Genomic DNA, 19,656 nt, shown 5'->3' with positions numbered 1-19,656 from the left:
AAACATTTCCTTGTTCAGTTTCTGCATAATCAGAATGCTAAGAAGACCTCCTGCCATGCTTCCTTTTTTCCTTCCATTTCCTCTTCCCCAGCACAGGATGCTCCACAGAAAGAAATCATCATTCCTTTCCAGGCCCTCTGGCCAAAGAAATCAGGAACTCATATCAGAGGGGAGAAAAGCACAGAATTTGATAGGTTTTGCCCGAAAACACATCTCCAGCAAAGACAGAGCTACTCCAGGGTGCTGCCTTGCTACCCCTCTGCTGATACATGGGTGCTGTCAGCTTCTCAAAATATGCTGCACTCAGCCACAAGAGCAGGGGAAAACTCACTGCTAATTTAGGGAAATTCTGCCCCAGCCTGTGTCCCACAATCACAGAATATCCTGAGCTGGAAGAACCCACAAGGATCACCAAATCCAACTCCTGGTTTTGCACAGGACAACCCAAAATCCCATCCTGTGCATGAGATTGGCATTTTCCAAACACTCCTGGAGCTCTGGCATATTTGATGCTGTGACCACTCCCAGGTGAGCCTGTTCCCCTGCTAAACAACTCTCTGAGTGAATTCTGAAGAAATTTTTCCTGATATCCAACCTAACCCTCCCCTGACACAGCTCCAGCCACTCCCTCAGGTCCACTGGCCACCAGTGAGGATCACCACACGCTCTGGGAAGCTGAGACAGATGAAAAAGGTGGGAAAACCCTGCAGTCTGTTTCTCTGCCCCCATTAGACTCCTCTCCTCTCCACAAACACTGAGTCACCGCTGCTTTCTCACTGTGTGTACACACATCCCTCTCCACGCAGCCACTTACTCATCCCTGCCACCTCCCACCAGGGCCACCGAGTGCCTCAGCATCCCCAGCAGCACAGGCAGAGCTCCTGGGCTTAAAGCAAGTGTTAACAGCGCCTCGAGAGCTCATTGACAGCCACTCAATCAATCCTCAGGAGCGAGAAAAGCTGGGGCTGTTCTCTTCCAGCGATGCAGCACTCACCCAGCTGCTGCCAGGCACAAAGCTCTGCCGTGCCCCACATGCTGATGGGCTGGTGGATGAGCTGCTCAATAGCAGGAATCGATCCCCATGCTGTGGAAAGGTCACTGACTCCAGAGGCTGTTGAGCAGCAATGAGTTCAGGGATGGAAAACACATCGGGGGACTTGTGAAATACCAGCGTGTCAAGGAGCCGCTTGAAAGGAGGTGTCACTTCACCTCTCCTGACCCTTGAGTGGTTGTTTTTCCCCCCCCCAGTTTTTCATTTCTGTGCCAGTTTTCCATTTTTTCTTGCTTTTTTTTCCACACGGGTGGTGGGGCACGTGGCCCTCACACAGATTGTGCCTCCAGCTGTGACCCAGGACAGTCAGAGCCGAGATGGAACAAGGTCACTCCACTTCTGTGGCCCACTGTGTCACTGACCCCTCTGTCGAGCCTGCTAATAAGGCCAGAGATGCACCATCTGCAGCAGAGATTTTTGCAGCCATCTGTCTACTGGGAACTGGACTGAGGCACCAACAGGCCACCAACAGCCGTCGAACAGAAACAACTCCCATTTTCCACCAGGGCTGTGCCAAGTTGGCCGTGTCTGAAGTGATCACTTGCCTCAAAAAGCCCATGCCATTCATGCCAGTGGCTGAGTTGGTGCCACCAAAGAGCAGCCTTTATTTGGGGGTTTTGAATGGGCAGTGGAGGGTAAATTCATTTCCTCCCTGATATGCAGCCTGAAGATGGGATCACCTCCCTGTTACTCTGCCCCCTTTTTTTCCCCTTTCCCTCTTTCTCGCCTGCCCTTTCTTTCTGCTTCCCATATATACAAACAAACCCTAGCTGGGCAAATTCTGGGAAAGTTTCCAGATTGTCAGCCTCAGTGAGCTTATTCATCAGAAGTGTTTCATGCTCAAGCTGGGTCTATGGATTGCATGCTCCAGATGCCTTTGTCCGGAGTTCTGAATGGGAAATTTCCCGGCCAAAGCTCCCCGAAACAGCTGAGCCCTGGTGAGTGCTCTCCACAGAAGATCAGGCAGCCAGGACAGGAGGAGTTGCTCCCCTGCACGGTGGAAAAGAACCACTTTGATGCTGCTCCTGTGTTTTAGAGACAATGGGTGAAATAATACTGCTGATTCCATTTCTAAGCACTCCTCCAGCTGCTGTCTATCAGAATACACAACATTTAGGGCAAAACAAAGTGGGAGCCAGGAGATAATGTTGAATACGATGTTCCTGAGACCATTAATAGGAAAGCACATTCACGTCCAGCAGCTATGCCTAAAATAAAAAGGACACACAGAGCGCTCAGGGCTCAGCCACAGGAATGCTGTGAAGTTTGGAAAACATGAAAACATGATCTACAGAGAAGAAATGAAACAAACTCAGCGCACCAGAGAGAACTTCTAGAGATCACTTGATCATGCTTTACAAATATTTACACAGAGCGATTTAGGATAGAGAGCCCTTTAATCAAGATATAGCTGGTCTCAGGATCACTTGGAAATGCATGTCCACCCTTGGCTAGCTCAGAAATACCCATTCAAGCCTCCCAAAAACGTGTCCTCCCATTCCTGCTGATCGTTTTGGGCATAGGCATAAGGCAAAGAGTGGAATGAGAAATTAAACAGAACATATTTTAAACAGGTCAGGAAATTTACTGTCCTCAATAACAGTAAATATTGGAGCTGGGGGGGTGGGAGCACAGTCCTGGAAAAAAATACATCATGTTATTCCAAAGGGCTCCAAACTGATTCAACCTCATGTCTGAGCTTGGGTTTCAGATCCTGAACCTGTTTCTGACAGGAAAGAGAGGGTGAGGCTCGAACACTTGCTCTTTAATCTTCTATCCTAACTTTCCACTTGATCCTGACACCAGTGACCCCAGCAAGTCACCTACCGGCGCTGCTCAGTGCCGCCCAGCCTGAGGAAAAGCAGGAGAGGACAAGGACTTGAGCACATCCAATGATACCCCAGGCACGGAAAAACCTGAGTTCTAGATAAATGTTATCATGATCAGTCTTCAGCTGCCAAAATTAACCAGCCACTATGCACTGTCACAGTATCAACAAAAAAAAAAAAAGATGCATTTTTGCTCAGTTTTTACCCTCTTGTTTCTTTCCTCTACCAAAGCGTAGAAGAAGTTACCTCAGTTCAATCTCTGAATGGAATTTACCCTTTCCTTACTACTGAGAAGAATCACTGCACAAAATAAGAGCCTCAGCCTGATCCCTTCTCCCAAAAGGATCACCAATAATACCCAACTGTATTCCCTGCAGCCATTCCATTTGGATTTCACAGACATTCACCTGGTTCTGATTTGTCTTTGCTTGGCGCAGAGCCATGAAGGTCTCAGCGTGTTTGCCATGGATTTAGGGAAGACGTGGATCTTGTAGGATAAACTCAGACCTCGTTCAAGGCAACACAGGGAGAAAATCCCTTGTACACCTCAGGTCCTCCAGCTTAGAGTCACCAACATGTATCTAGCAGGGTCATGAGCCAATTGTTCATTAAAGCTTTGCTTCAAAATCACTTCAGCGTCTATAAATGACACAATTTTAGGTTTCACCTGACCTGTGTACAGGAGCTCTCAGCAAAGGGATGTTCTGGGGGATCCCACATGCACCTGAAGTTGAAGGCAAAAAGCAGCTAAAAGGGTGGGGAGTTATTCAGATGATTTAAGGTTTAACATCCTCAAGCTCCTGAAAAGTTGTCAGTTCCTCAGGCCAGATGTTTCCATGGCAGGTCACGGAGATTTGGATGCTCCCAAAGAATTACCTTGCAGCAGCTTCTGCCTGCCAAGAGGCTGTGCGTGTCCACCTCGCCTCTGACAAGGTTTCCTGGGGTACACAAAGGCATCGAAACCAGCACGAGGCTTTTGGAGATGGAACAATGTCCCTACAAGGGGGCATGGCACTAATTTCACTCTGCTAATTTCTCTGGCACTGAAAGGGAGGAGTAATGCCAGCTAAGCCACCAGGATGACTTTTCTGCAGGGCCCACTCATTACCAAACAGATCCTCCTCGAGCGCCAGACACCCAAAACCACAGAGCAAACACTCCAGGATCCATGTAGGTCAAAAGACAGTTATTTTCCCCAAGAAGAAGAGAAGAGAATGGAAAGCCATACCTCCAAACAGAGACATAAATGATAATCAACAGCAAAAGCGTCAGCGAGGATACTCCACAGCCTACAATTAACGTGACAGAAGGCACCAGCACCTTTTCCATGTTCTGAAAGAGAGAAAGGGAGACGTTAAAAAATAAGCTCAGCCGGTTTTACCAACAAAATTTCATGGCAAAAAACTTCCAGTTGTTGATGTGTCAACTCAGCTGACCTTCACATCACACTGTGTATACAAATAAAGAGGGAAGGAGACCAGGATTTGTTTCTGGTTGATTCAGCTTTTTTTTTGGACCAGATTTGCTTCCACAGACCAGCATCAAGTCTGGGTAACAGTTCTGATATCCATGGAAGGCAGGCATGTAAAAGGTGTGGGTTACAAGAGGAGGATCAGGCCCTTCGTACCCAGTGTCAGATTGGGAAGATAATTAATGAAGCAATAACAGAACAATTACAAATGAGCTCTTCTGGGATGGTGGTGGTGAAGGGTGGAGGATGAAAAGAAGGTGAAAATTTTCCACCAACCACAAACACTCATCTGGAAATGGATTAAATGAAGCAAGGGAAGAAAAAACAAGACGTTTATCCTCCCCAGGGACCCACCATCCATCAATTCACTTCTCTTACACTGATACAAGAAGCATTTTTTCATCAAAAGGGATCACACAGGCTGGAAAACCTGGTGTGGAATGGTCCTTTTTTCCTGACTGAATACAGAAGAACATCAGCTCTTGCAACACGAAGAGCAAACACACATTGTAACCTCTCTAATGGAGTTCTCTGCCTCCTGTGACTGCAGCTACCCAACATCTGCCACGCTGGTATCACTGAACTTGCCCTGTCCTCAGCTCAGAGTGAGGAGCTCTATCCCACTTGGCTTGCTCTGCCGCAGGCTTTTTTTCCCCCTGGCACGTTTCTCATTTCCACATCAGTGATCTCTGCTGGCAGGAAGGCAGAGAGGCAGAGCCCCACCGAGGACAGACACCCAAAAAACCTCTATTTAGGGTGATCACAGTGTTTGCAGAGGAGAGGGAGACCAGTCAAGGTTGTCATTAGACTGGCACAGCACCAACACCTAGCGCTTCACTCATGGAGATGAGATGGTTTCTGACACAGCAAGGGCTTAGCACAGGAGATTAAAAAGATTTTTTTAAAAAAGTAAATTATGCATGAACTTGGGAATGAAACAGGCAATCCTCTATGGACTTGACTACACCGTTTTGTTGGCAGGCATGAGGCTGCTCAGCCTGAACCTCCAGTCGGAGGGATGCCATGGAGATGAGGCTACAGCAGCTCTGTTCCAGGCTACTGAGCCTTCTGCAAAGTGAAATACATCAGGCAGGGTTCAGTGCTGGGCTTAGATGGAGCCTGGCCAGCTCAACACATGGGCAGAGCAAAACTGTGTCCTCTCATTCAAGGCCCACAGTTTTACTCCACAGATCTCACCCCAAAAACAGCTGAACAACCCCCGATATGCAGAGGTCTGAGCTGAATTATCCCTGGATTTTAAAGGGCTTGGGAAGATCCTCCTTGTTTGCTTATTTTGAACAAGGGCACCTCTCGCAATTAGGGGGAATTAATGAGGAACAGAACTTTCACCACATCGCTGCAGGGAACCCCACAGCAACTGTCGGGAAGGATGGAACGAGAACTTGGGGGATCTGAGATAAAATTTAGTGACCCATTGTAGAAGCTTAGAAAATAAGGGGATTAATTTGCACGTCTCAAACAGGGATGGTCGTGGAGCCAAGCAAGGATTGCTGGCAATAACACACTGTGAGCAAAACCAGGATGTGGCTGCAGAATGGACCATGCAGAGGTAGAACAGCACTTTTCTGGGAAAAAAATCCTTGTTCTGGCTCCTGGAAATCAGCACAACACAGCACAGCACAAGCACAGGAATGAGGTCAGGAATGGGACTGAAGGGGGGATCAAGGCCATCCAAGAGCCCTCAATGCTCCAAACCATCTCCAGACAGGTCTAGAAGGCCAGGCTGTGCATGACAACTGATTTGCATAGAAAGAGAGAAATTTATCTCCAGAACAGACAAAACTTATCTACAAAAATGTCCTTCCTGGGTGCATAGGCACTTCAGGATTCTGGACATTCCATCAGCTGGATCAATGCTGGAGCCAGGACTGGCGATTTCTCTTTTTCCCTTTCCCTGTTTCTTTGTTTCTCTCTTCCCATCTTTAATCCATCTCCCTTTCTCTTCCCTTTTTACCCAACCCTTTTATCCAAAACCCACTGCTGTGCGCTTGCACTAGATCAGGGACTAACATACTAATTTCCATCTGTAATTCACCAATAAAACTTGGTGACCCCTCTGACTTCTGCAATTCCTTTTCACCAAAAATTTGGGGTGTTTCCTTCCCCCTAAGGCTGGGATGTCACACATTCAATGGCTTGAATGCCCAGCTGGCACCCAAAGGAGTACAGGTCTTCTGAGGGATCTTCACTGGGTGCAGACAGGAAACCTGAGCCTCACCAACCCATCCTACATTTTCCACCACTCAGAGATTCCCAAAATGCTCATGAAAAAAATGCTTCACCTCCCATGTGGATTCTTCTCCTAAACTTCTATGGAGACTTGGATCATGGTGATTTTTAACATTAACTCCCATGACTGTGTTCCCATCCTGAGAATTTACTCCTGCCAAATATTCCTGCAAGTTTAGAAGCACTCCTTTTGGGGGAACGGAAGATACAGAAATCTCAATGAAAATATCAACGCTTTGATTTTGTGTTCCATCAAACAAAATCGAGTTTGGACATAATCCAGGCAGTGTGAGTGCTGATATTGCACATTTCACTCCTTATAAATTGAAATTTGGGAAAAACTGTGATTTAGTCAGGTAGGGTATGGGAGAGATGGATGCAATGTCTGGTGTGAAATCACAGCTTTGTTTCTCCCCCCTGTAGAACCCAAGTGGTCAACAGTCCTGTCCCACTCCAGAGGTGCATGGTTGTGATAAAAGCACTGTGGAGCACAAGCTACTGAGCCATGGATTGCTCCTTCCTCACTGTCTCCAAGCTCTCTCCCAAGCCTTTCCCTCTCCCTGCTCCCCCCTTACGGCAATTCGAGTTCACATCGCACAAATGGTGGCCAGGGATGAGCATCGATTGTGACATTTGATTTAAGTAGGTCTCATTTCGCTGACTTTTCATGGGTAACTGGATAAAAGTGGGGGAGGAGCTCCATTAAAGCAAAAAAAAAGCCCAACATGTAACTCATTCCTAAACCACCCGAGACCAACGGAGGGAATGGAGTTTGGTTTTTAAGAGACGAGCAGGCTGCATCCCTAAATCCCAACAGTAACTCTAGCTGCCCTCCCTTCCCCATCCTCTCTCATATCCCTCCACCCCCAAAGACCTCAGGTTCTCTCACTGCCTTCCCTATCCACTTTCTCACATCATCCATAAGCCTCTCCTAGATCCTCCAGCTAATTAAGGATCTTTAATCATCTGACCTGGACCATTCCTAGGTCAGATGTTTGCTCCTAGACAAGGCATTACACAAATGACAACTGGCCAAGCACAAACCAGATTTAGGGGTGATAACTGATGTCTATCTGCAGCACATCCCACAGAAAAGACCCTGATCTGAACTTCTTTCTTCATCCTACAAATTTTCAGAAACCCAATGTCCAGCAGAAGGATTTTTGCTGAAGAGATGCCATGAGGCTGATCCTCCCACCCTACAGAAAAGGAAGGATTGGTCCAGCCCAGATGGGATTTTTGTTGGCATCATGAGGAAGCATAACAACAAAAATCACTGGCTGCAGGAAGAAGAGGAGTTCACTCCTTCAGGAATAACAAAATCATTAAGGTTGGAAAAGACCTTTAAGATCACAAAGCCCAACCATCAACCCAACACCACCACCACATTCTCCACTAACCCAAGTGCCACATCCACATTTTTTGATCACGTCCAGGGATGGTGACTCCACTATTTCCCTGTTTCAACCTTTTACAACCTCTTCCATGAAGAAATTTTTCCCACTATCCAATCTAAACCTCCCCTTGAGGCCATTTACTGTCATCCTAAATAAGTCCCAAAGACTTAAACCCCCATACCTTGGGATTCTGCTTTCTTCCTTCATTATTAAGGTTTTTTTGTTCTCTCTGCTTTCCTTTCTCTATCCCCTACATCTTCCCTTCAGCAAGCAAATAATCATTTGTTTTCTTTTTTCTGACTAATTAAACCCCCTGACAGAAGGTGGTTGGATGCTGTAGGGATCTGAGCCTTGCAAGGGAAATTTCCGTAAAGAAGGAAAAATGGGAAAATAAAGGTTGGTTAAAAAAGTAAAGATGCTGCCAACAGAAAAATGTAAAGGTAAGAGAGGGAAATCCTGTGGGATTTTCCCAGCACCACAGGTGAGGAACAAACTGGGTTTTTTTGCAAAAGACAGGCCAGGGATAGGATTTCCACCTGCCTGGACTGGAGGTGGTCCCAGAGTGGAACTGCTGACAGAGGCCATCCAAAAGCCCCCTGAAACACAGAAAAAGCTGTGCCTACTTGGAGATGGAAGGAAAACTTTTCCCAGGGTCGATGGGGAACAGAGCAGGTCGTTCTGAGTCGCAAGTGCTGCGATTCTGTCACCAGCATGACAAGGGAGGAGGGAGGCAATCAATGACATCAGCCAGGATGGAAATAACGAGCGCTGCTGCCTGGGGCCACTCGCTGTCCTGCCACCTCATCGCTCTGCCTGGCAGGGCAGAAGGACACTCCTCCTTTCCTTTACAATTTCACCTTGCTTCCTTCTTTTCCCTTCTCTTCCTTTCTCCCTAATTTTTGCTCTCCTTTGTCTTCTCTGTGTCTCCCTTCCTTTGGCTATCCTCCCACGACATATTCTGCCTTTTCTTCTTGCTCTTAATGCATTTTTTTTCCAGCTCTCCCCCTTTCAAATTCTCTGCATTTTCCCCTTTCCTACTCTGGCTTTCTGCAGAACGCTGTGAAAAGCAACTCGATTTGAGTTGTGCTTTTTCCATTACCCTGCTCTGGCTCCAGGGTCAAACAGGCTCCAATTAGACCAAAGTATTTCTTAATGCTGTGCAGTTTGCCCCAGACCTTACAACCAAGCTGTTCTTTCTGCTTTTTCCATCCTTGATATAAAGAAAGGCTTGAGAAAGTCTTTACAGGCACAACATCACACCAACAAAATCACTGAAAAATTAGACCATTTATTCTGCTCCTAAATTAAACACAGGCACGTGAGTTCGGAATTTGAGGGGGGGCTGGGCTTTGTTTGGTTTTAGAAATGTATTTGCTATTCATAAGAGTTGCCTTGAGCCTGACTTCCTGCACATTTGAAATTAAAGATTCATGAAGCCAGAGGATTGCAGAAGCACCGGTTGCAAGGGACATCTACATCTTTACAAACCCCATTTGCTGCTTGGAGCAAGATCACCACTGACCTCAGGTGAGGTCGGGGATGGTTTTCTCTGGATTAGCCTTGGGAACTCTCCAAGGTGGAAAGCTCCCATCCCACAGGTGCCCATTCCACAGCCTCACCTCTATTGGTGACAGGGTTTTTCCTGAGGTCACACAAGAGGACATTTAGATTGGGTATCAGGAAATTTTTCTTCACATGAAAAGCATTGGAACAGGATGCTCAGGGAAGCGATGGAATCTCCTTCCCTGGAAGCATTAAGGAAATGTCTGGATATTGCACTTAGGGAAATGGTTTAGCTGTGAACATGGCTTTACCAGGTTAACAGCTTGACTCGATGGTCTCGGAGCTTTTTTCCCAACCTAAATTATTCCATGCACCTCCCGAGCCACAGTTTGTATCTCCTCCCCTTGTTAAATCACCAGCCACAAGCGAGAGGACTTTGGTTTTACAATTTTTGTAGCTCTCATAGGCTGTGATCAGAGTTTTTTATCTCTTTTTGCCTTTACATCTTTGCAAGACCAAGGAAGTCCCTCTCCCTCCCCTCACACGTCAGGAGCTCAAAGCAACTCTCATTCCACTCTCCTGACAAAGAACTGGACCAGCTGGATGTGATTTACTCCAAGAACTGCACAGGAATGATTTTGCTGTGCCACTGGCTCAGAGGCTTTTCATGATTCCTGTGAAGTTTTTTTAAGCCACATTGTATTGATTTCACTGCTGGTTGGACAACTCTTGTCAAAGCAGGGAGAGAGTTGTTAAAATTGCTGGAAAATAATGCTTTTACCAGGACTCACAGAAGCAAACAGCTTTCTAAACAAAAGGGTGAGTGTGTGTCAGTGCTGGAGAAAACACTTAGGAGGGTTGAGTGACCAAGAGGTGAATGTGCTTTTGTCATCTGCCAAGAAAACACTGATATTTTTAACCCCCAGTGCTGTCAGATTGGGGATTTCTCATCCAGGCTCAGGCCCTGTGGATATCACATTTATACTTTGTTGGGATGGGAAAGCTCCATGTATCCTGGAGCTGCCCAAGGAAAGGCTCAGTTTTCTCCCCCTGAAATTTCTTGCACAGATTGCAAGACAGGGAGAGAGGGAGAGCAGGATTCGAGCTCTTCTTGGAGGATGTCAGGGATTTAGTGAAGGCAGGACTGGGCCAGGGGTGAAAGGGGATTTTTTGGTGGGTCAGCACTGTCAGAGGGTCATTCACTCAACTCAAAGCAGAGGAGCAGTGATGAGAGACCAAAACATTTGTTTCCATAGAATCACGGAATAATTTGGGTTGGAAGGTACCTTTGAAACCATCTTGTTTCAACCCCCTGCCATGGGCAGGGACACTCAGAGCCCCATCCAACCTGGCCTTGAAAAATTCCAGGGACAATGCAGCCACAGCTTCTCTGCACAACCTGTGCCAGGGCCTCACCATCCTCACAGAAATAGAAGTTATTCCCAATATTTAATATAATTCCAACCTTTTTCAGATTAAAGCCACTCCCCTTTATCCTGTCACCACATGCCAGCAATGCCAGTGCCCAACAATCTGAAATATAGCCCCATACTGGCTATTGAAATTAACCCTATCCTGAATTAAACTCTTTCTCCACCTTTCTTATAACACTTAACATATTGAAAAATCACAATAAGGTCTCCCCAGAGACTTCTCCATCATTTAACCTCTGCTTTGAGGCCCCTGCGTGAAGATCACTTAGAGGCATCATTCATAAATAATCTTTTCCCAGCTTCTTTCCAGGAAATGTGACACCCTCCCAGCTCAGCCCCTGTCACTTCATTCCAGGTCCAAAGGATTTCTCCCTTGCTTTGCTTCCCCTGTATCAAAACCACAGACTTCCCATGTCAAAGCTAATAGTCACCCATTATCAGGAACACATTTGTGGAACTCAGGGCTCGTTTTATGTTATTTGGCCAGTCTAACAGGCAATTCTGTGTAATTACAGCACACAAAAATCACCCGGAGAGGCATCTTAACACGCTACTATTTATTAACAATTGCGAACTCCTCGGTGGGTATTGAGAACACTCTCAAGATACAACGTGACAATTAGCTTTTCGTAAACAGCCTTGATGAAGTTTTCAGGGCAGAGGAGTGGTCATGCAGCCTCTCCTTAATGGGAACTGTCAGGATAATTTCCTCCAGGCTGGCAGGGAATTACAGGAGTTAACAGTGGGCATTATCTACCTGCCAGTCATCCACGCCAGAGTCAGCTCACTGCCACTCCTGAACTCCCAGGCTGCACTCCCAGTGCCTCAATGTCCAGTCCTGATGTCAAGGATGGATGGATCAGCCTCATATTAATGCTGAGGACCACTCTCCTCCTGCCCAGCCAGCTGTCCCGAAACAGTTTCACCATCACTCCTTAAAATACTCTACGCTTTACTCACTCCTCGTCCCTTTCTGACTGCACCTCGCTTGGCTAAACTACTGAAATCCCAATTTTATGGAGTTCTGATGAAGAGCCTCGAGTCTCTCCACATCCCTCTGCCAGCTGTGGTTTGGGAATCATCACATGGAGCCAGGAGACCCCCAAGGAGGAGAGTGGGGTTTATTCCCAGCTCACCCGCAGGTCAACTGTGGACACTCAGCTCCATCACTTAAGCCAATCATTTCAAAGGCCTCTCAGCTGATCTGATTTAGGTGGCAAACACTGGCTTTATCTTCTGGGGGCCTATTTTGATCCTCTGGAAATGGAAGGGAATAATGCTGCCCTCCGTCTCTTTCCCAAAGCTTAATTCAGCTTAGATTCCTGCTGTGCGCAAATGCCTCAGGAGTTTCCTGGGGCTGTGTCACAACAATCAAGCACCAGCACCTTATTCTCTGCTGTGCAAGACCTTTGGGAAGGATGGAGGAGAGACAGGAGAGAGCTTTGGGCTTAACCCTTCGTGAGCTGGTCAGATGGAGTGCCTACTTTTTAAACCTCTGCTTTTCACGCATATGGAAAATTTGTTCTGTTCCAGCCTTTCCCTATAAAGCACATTGATGAGAAAATAAAACCATTTTCCACAATAAAGCTGGCAATAATCAGAATGGCCAATTCCTCCACGGGTACGAGCTCTTTGCCTCTGAGAACACAGGGGCAGAAGTGAACTTTAATCACGTTGTGCAGCAGCAGTGACAGAGGCACTGCGGTAAACAGCAAACCTCCATCTCCCCGTGTCAGTCCTGGAAAATCAAATGCTCCAGGATCCACTCCACTGCCCCGAGATGAGGTGGTACAATGCAGGGATTCATGCAAACAATCAGAACAGAGGGGACTTGTGCATACTGTTTAGTGGAACATTTATTCTCTAAAACTCCTTGCAATGAGGTTGTGGCGAGGTGAGGGTCAGCCGCTTCTCCCAGGCAAATAACAATAGGATAAGGGGAAATGGTCTCAAATTGCATCAGGGGAGGTTTGATTTGGATATCAGGAAAAATTTCTTCATTCAAAGGGTGGTTAAGTACTGGAACAAGATCCCCAGAGAAGTGGTGGAGTCACCATCCCTGGAAGTGTTCAAAAAAGGGAGCAGATGTGGCACCTTGAAATATGATTAGGGGGCATGGTGGGATTTGGTTGAAGGTTGGACTTGATGATCTTGGAGGTCTTTTCTAACCTGAACGATTTTATGATTCATGGACCATGCCATGTCCTGAACATTGCTGGTTGCCACAAGCTGAGACACACCCGGGGAGCATTATAAAAATTAAATATTAGGGACAATTACAGGAGCTGCTAGACCTGCTCCTCTTCTAGAGCTGCCTCTGCCATGGAACTTACAATTATTATCATTATCATAATAATCATTGTTACTACACCACTATTACCATTACTGGCATTATTTTACCACAGGGACATATGCTCTAACTACTTTAAAAAAGAGCTTTCTTTCCTGCTCCTTCCTGCTTGGATTTGTCCTTTTCTTGTGCTGCACAGAGAACAATCAGTTCAAATTCCATAACTGACTTAAAAGCTGGTTGCCCTCACCCCTTGTAGCTTCCCAGCTGAGCACCTTGCAGGGAAATGTGCTAAGATTTACACACAGCTAAAATAAAATAAGTCCATGGCAGACTGGGAATGGAAAATGAGAGTAGAATCCAGACTGTGTTTATCCTGATTTAAGCAGTATTTTGGTTCCATGCCAGGCGACAGCATTTCACCAAATTACTCCAAACCAGCCCGCTGTTTGTTTTACACTACCAGTGTAAAACTGATACTGGAGAGTGGTGCCAGACCAGCAGCTCTCCCCACAGCAAATATCCACTTTCCCATTTCCCTCGCCTGTTGAAGACCAATCCTTCAGAAAAAAGCTTCCTCCACAGCACAAGTTGTGAACAAGGAATGCACAAGACACACTTGAAGCATCTCTTAAATCCTGCCTTTATCCAAATCCCCTTAATTCACAGAATCACAGAATATCCTGAATGGAAAGGACCCACAAGGATCATACAGTCCAACTCCTGGCCCTGCACAGGACACCCCAACAATTCCATCCTGTGCATCCCTGACAGCATTGTCCAAACACTCTTTGAGCTCTGGCAGTCTTGTGGCTGTGACCATTCCCTGGGGAGCTGTTCCAGTGCCCAACCACCCTCTGGATGAAGAATCTTTTTCCTGATATCCAACCTAAACCTCTCCTAACACAGCTCCAGCCATTCCCTCACATCCTACCACTGTCACAGAGATAAATCAATGCTGCCCCTCTTCTTCCCCTCATGAGGAAGCTGCAGACCCTGATGAGGTCTCTCCTGTCTCCTCCAGGCTCAAAAAATCTTAATTATTACTTGCAGATGCTCCCACCTCTCACCATTCAACCACTGAAGATCCCTGCCCTGGCAATGGCTCCTCACCCAGACTAAGGCTGAACCAACAGCTTTGGAGCAAAAGATGCCCCAAATTCACTGTCAGTCCTCAGAGGCTTTCAGGGGCTTCTCGGCTAAGAAAATAAGATGAAAGGATTGCAGCCATTGTCAGTGGGTTTTTCTGCTGTTATGAGGATAATGACAGCTTTATTCCCACTGCAATCTGAGGAACCCCTGGGATCCAGGGTGTTTCCATCCGCAGCTGGTCACTGGGGGAATCAATGGTGCAAATTCCTTGGATGTGGAGCAGTGATTCCCAAGCAGCCCTGGAGGAATCAGCTTTCCAACCCCCAACTCATTCACAGCTGAGTGATTGGAAAGTGAAGCTGTAACAGCCCCTGGATTTACAACTGTTCTGAGCTGATATAAACAAACTCCAAGTGGCCCCAGAAGTCGGATATTCCCCACCTGGGGAGAAGCTGGCATGATTGCCATGTTTAAAAAGAGGGAAAAGCACCATTTGTCAAGGAAAATGAAAGCATTGTCTCACTTGTGGGAAAAGAGCGGAGTCATTTTGCTTTCACAGATTTATTGAATATATTCTGTATATCCTTGTGGTGAGCAGGGCAGGTAGGCAGCGAGGAATGGAGCTGCAGGATGAGTTTTGGATGGCTGTTATCACACCCAGCCCAGTATCAGTTTCTTGATTAGACATTCCTAATATTTAGAGGGACGTTTTGAGCTCAAGTGCTCCCAATTACAACTCTGACATTTATTTCCCATACATATTGCCCATTTTTCCTTAAAGACAACCAAAATCTCACCAGGAGGTTTATGCAGTCAGCTATTAATTCATCGCAAAAGTATGAAGGGCACAAACCTTTCATAAACTGCTTCAGTTTGGGTTTAAATGAACATTTGTAGTAAAATAATAATAATGAAGAATCCATTTCCTCCCACATGGCAATTAAAGGGCAACCTCAGCCTTTGGGCAGGGCACAAGGGGCTCAGCAGTGAAGAAGATTGTCAAATTTACCTAAACAATGGCTTTTCCAGGCCAAAGTACTGCGGAGATGAGTGCAGAATGATGGAAGAAAGACAAACAACGCTCAACAGTTTGCCTGACTCTTCCAACACACCCTACTCAGTCCCTGAAGTGCTTTGAAAAGGAAGATTAATCTCATTTAGCACTAATTCTGACTCCCACCCCACGAGCCATGAAACCCAACCTCCAGCACCCACTTGTTACCATTTTCAACCCAACCCCTTTGTGATGCTCCCACGCCGTCCCCTGCCTTGCCAGAAGCTCCCCGAGAAGCTCCTCGAAAGCCACCCAGCTCTTCAAAACCTCCCCTGGTTGTGATGCCCACAGACCAATCCCGGAGACGGCAGATGCGCCGTGGCTTTCCGCGGCTCGCGATGAGTAATGCCCTTGTGCTGTTTACGCGGCCCCCACAGCCGCCTGCACCGCAGCGTCCCCGCGCTCCAGATGGAAAATTCAGCTGAATTTCCCACTCTGCTGGGTCAGGGGGTCTCGGTGGCTCAGAATGGAGGAGGCTGAAGTCGCACTCTTGCGGCTGAAGCCTCCCAGGTGACGAATTGAAGATTGTAAATGTGAAATGACTGCGGATCGGCGGCTACAGGTGGAAGTGGGAAGTTGTGGAGAGACGAGGTGAGTTTTGGCTTCTCCACCTGCCTCCAGCCTGTCCCTCCACCTCCCACCGATGTGCTGCCCCTCTGCCACGTTCCTCTATACACAGCAAGGCACAGACACAAAGGGGATCTGCATCACAGAATTCAAGGTAAGAGAGTGGAAAACACCTGACAAGCTCAGCTCATGCCTCAGCCTGCTGAAAAGCCATCAAAACCACCCCCAGCTTCTTCAAGAATACCTTTGCTGATGGACTCAGTGCTGGACTATCCCTGCAGTCAGAAGGTTTTCCCTTGTGCCTAAATTAAATTTTTCACTCTGCCATTTGAGTGCAATCCCCAGCAGACACAGCGAGCAGATTATTCCCTTTCCACAGCCACCCTCTACCCGTTTGAAGATTATTATCCTCTTTCCCCTCAGTCTTTTCTCCTTGAGGAAAGAGCCAAAATGCCTCACAGAGCTCAACCATCAGTGTGGAGGCACCACACCAAACATCTCTGACACATCATCCTCTCCCACACACCCTCCCACACTCTGGGCCATAGCAGTCATCCTGCCTGGACCCAGAGCAGAGCGATTCCAGGCAGGTAACACTCACCCACTTGGTTCACATTTCTCACCCTCAAATCTGCTCACAACTGAGGCTGAGTGCTGCTTTCTGAGCTTGTAGGAAAGGGGAAAGTGGGAATTGGGAAGACCCTGGTGTCCTGGCTTAAATCCACACCTCCTTGAGCAGAGCACTTAAGCTGGGCCAGGGTAACAGGGCAGCTGTCACACTTGCTAAGCTGCCTTCATGGCAACAAGCCACTAAGCACTGCAGCTCAGAATAAGCTCCAAACCCCTCAGGAATGCTTGGACACTCAGGATCCCAGGAATTCTCCATGAGGCTTTAATCTGAGCTGAAGACAAGAGACCAACCCCAGCCCTGCTCTGCTCCTGGGGGTCACTCGGTTAATGCCAGCGCCGCTCTCGCCTTCCCACCGAAGCGTGAATTTGGCTCGGCATTACTCACGCTCAAGCACTGAATCCCACAACGGCTTTAAGCTCCCAGCCACTTGATCCTGCTCCTCTCCCACGTCCCTTTCAGATGGAGAGATACAGGAGGGTGATGCAGCATTCGCCTGCAGAAGAGTCCCTGCCAGGGCTGCGCCGGCTCGGGCTGGCGGGGGCAGAGCTGCAGCCCCACGCTGCTGCAATCCCACCAGCTGGAGTTTTGCCAGGAGTTAAAGACCTGGGCGAATCCACCGGCGCCGAGCAGGAACTCAGGGAGGGAAGCTGTCAGCTGGGAATATCTCCCTGAGTACCCAACGGATCGACAGGCAGCGGAATCCGCAGACAGCCGCCAAGGAGGTGGGATGCTGGATGACTGCTTATTATGCTGAGCCAAATCCTCCTATTATTACCTCCTGTGCTACCTGTCTTCTTTTAATATATTCAAGTGTTGTCTCGGCTAGAAGCACAGCGCAGCGCTGAGAGGGAATTCCGATCCCACTCGTCTCTCATGCCTTGCCTATGTACGTTCCAATATCAATCACTTATTTGCTAATGGGATCTTTTATTAGAGATTTGTGTAAGGCACACAGCAGTGGCAATCTCCAGTCAATTCTCCCAGCAGAATAACAAACTCGGGCTGCCTCTGGCACCTGGAGCTCACCACAAGCTCTGTCAGTGATCCCCTTCCTCTTAAAACACAAGATAAATTATCTGTGCGCTAACTCCGTGTCCTTGCCAAACTCAAACGAGATTTAGCCCAAATTCACTCTGCAACACAAACTGACAGACTCCACATCAGTGACAGAGCAAGCCTTTAAAACCAGGTGATTTCCAGCAAAGCAACGATGTAGGGACACAATCCACTCCTTTTTGTTAAGAGGGCGCTTTGGAAAAATAACGGACTTCTTTTAAGGGGGACTTAGGCTGTGGGTTGGCCTGTTTGGCCCCCTAATAGCATCACACATCCTGTTTTCTTCCTAATCACACTAGGAAAGAGAGTAGGAGGAAAAAACTGTCTGCCCAGTCGGTTCCTACCTTGTCTCCTCCATTCTATCCACGCCTGCTGACACTCAGGAGGACTAAACTGGATTTAGAGAAAAGAGCCTCCCTGCTGAGCACAGCAAAGACCATCCTGTGATTTACAGAATCACCAGCTTGCTCCTACAGGCTGCCACGGACCTCGGGGAAAAGCACCCCAGAGAAAACACAGCAGCTGCTCCTGCTACGGAGCAGGAGATGGGCAAAGCCCAGAAATCCCCAGCAGCACTTAGCCCATATCCTTCCCCAATCCCAGCACGAAGCTCTCCCGGGATGAGCAGGAGTCCAGCTGGAGTAGCCCTTCGCCACTCCCACCTTGGCATCTCCGCACCCAAGGAGAGTTCAGTGGCAGCAGCACAAATCCCCAGGAAATCTTAGGCAACATTTCCAGCTCAAGAGGCATAATCAGCTCTTAAGAGACACTCTACACACAGCAGCATCCTGGAGAGGACAGGGTGATTGCAGGAAGAGGTGCCAGCAGCTCAAACGCGGGAGCTCGCAGAGGATTTGGACCTCAAAAGCCCAAATGTTCGTGGCTCAGCAATGCTCACCCTGGCACAGCTCCTGCCAGCCAAGCCTCCTAATGCTCTGTCAGGGAAATGACAGCACTTGGTGCTTCCTGGAGCACCCTTCAGGCTCGGGGCACTGGGCAAATGTGGGTGCACAGAGCCCGGGATGTCACCTGCAAGGGTGCTGCAGCTGGAGAAAGGGAAGCAGAAAACAGGGAAGTGTTTAGCTCAAGGTCACAATTTCACTGGCAGGCACAGAAAAGCTCTGGCTGTAGCCTCAACAACACACCCAAATACACCAAACTCTTCCTTAAACCCCTGTACAACCTGACCATAGTGTGATGACTCAAAGACTTCCAGCCTGGCAAAACCGAGAACTTCCCATCCTCAGAAAAATCCAACTTTTGAATTAAAGAGTTAACACTGCAGAAAAAGCAGCATCGTTATAAACTAAACCTGGAAGCTTGTGAACATGAGAACTGTCAATTCTCAAGGTATGCAAAAGGCTTTGTTCTTATCCAGACTCCAAATCTCACGTGATAAATTATGGAAGAATATAAATGTTAAAACGTTCACCTCCAAATGAGGTTCTTCAGTCTTACCTAAGTGAAACCACCATAATTTTCCATCAAAATATTGTCAGAACTGCTACACACTTACAAAATATTTGATTCATAACATCAACATTTTTTGGGTGTTTTTTTTGCTGCTGGAAAACCTGGATTTCCTCCCTGAGCAAGAGAGGCCCCACAGAATTTTAGGAGCTTAAAATAACCCACCTTGTGTGTGTGCACTGTCCATGAAGTACAGAAAGCTCTGGGCAATCTTTTCAGAGGGAAGATCTTTGGGACACATCAAGGTTTTTGAAGGTCCTTTCCATCCCAAAATGGGATATTTTCAAGGACTAAAAAATGTTCTGAGTTGAGAGAAGAGCTTTATCCCCATGAGTAGGAAGAACACCACTAAGGTGTTTTCCATCCATGCAAACTGCAGATAACACTGAACAAAGCCTCTTGCAACTGGGATATAAATCCTGGAATTGTTAAGGTTGGAAAATATCTCTGAGATCATCAAGTCCAACCATCAACCCAGCACAACCATGTTCATCACTAAACCATGTCCCCAAATGCTACATCCACACGTTTCTTGAACACTTCCAGGGATGAAGACTCCACC

At 47.3% G+C, this 19,656-nt stretch overlaps 1 protein-coding gene across 10 annotated transcripts in view; it reads right to left on the bottom strand.

The window, feature by feature from the left end:
* Nucleotides 1-19,656, bottom strand: part of ADGRB1 (adhesion G protein-coupled receptor B1) — a 276,988-nt gene that overhangs the window by 61,926 nt on the left and 195,406 nt on the right. For 7 of the 10 annotated variants that reach the window (XM_085053675.1, XM_085053680.1, XM_085053673.1 and 4 more), the window contains 2 exons: nt 4,109-4,212; nt 2,879-2,974 (listed from right to left, as the gene is read on the bottom strand). In XM_085053675.1, coding sequence (XP_084909801.1) covers nt 2,879-2,974; nt 4,109-4,212 — 200 coding nt within the window. The remainder of the gene's footprint in view (nt 1-2,878; nt 2,975-4,108; nt 4,213-19,656) is intronic. The other 3 variants (XM_085053678.1, XM_085053682.1, XM_085053677.1) reach the window with 2 other exon arrangements.

The sequence above is a fragment of the Lichenostomus cassidix genome, chromosome 2 (genome assembly GCF_008360975.1).
Source record: "Lichenostomus cassidix isolate B80296 chromosome 2, HeHo_3.0, whole genome shotgun sequence".
In the NCBI taxonomy this organism is placed as follows: domain Eukaryota; kingdom Metazoa; phylum Chordata; class Aves; order Passeriformes; family Meliphagidae; genus Lichenostomus; species Lichenostomus cassidix.
Note: the sequence above shows the minus strand (reverse complement) of the source record. Positions and strands in the feature narration are given on the sequence as shown.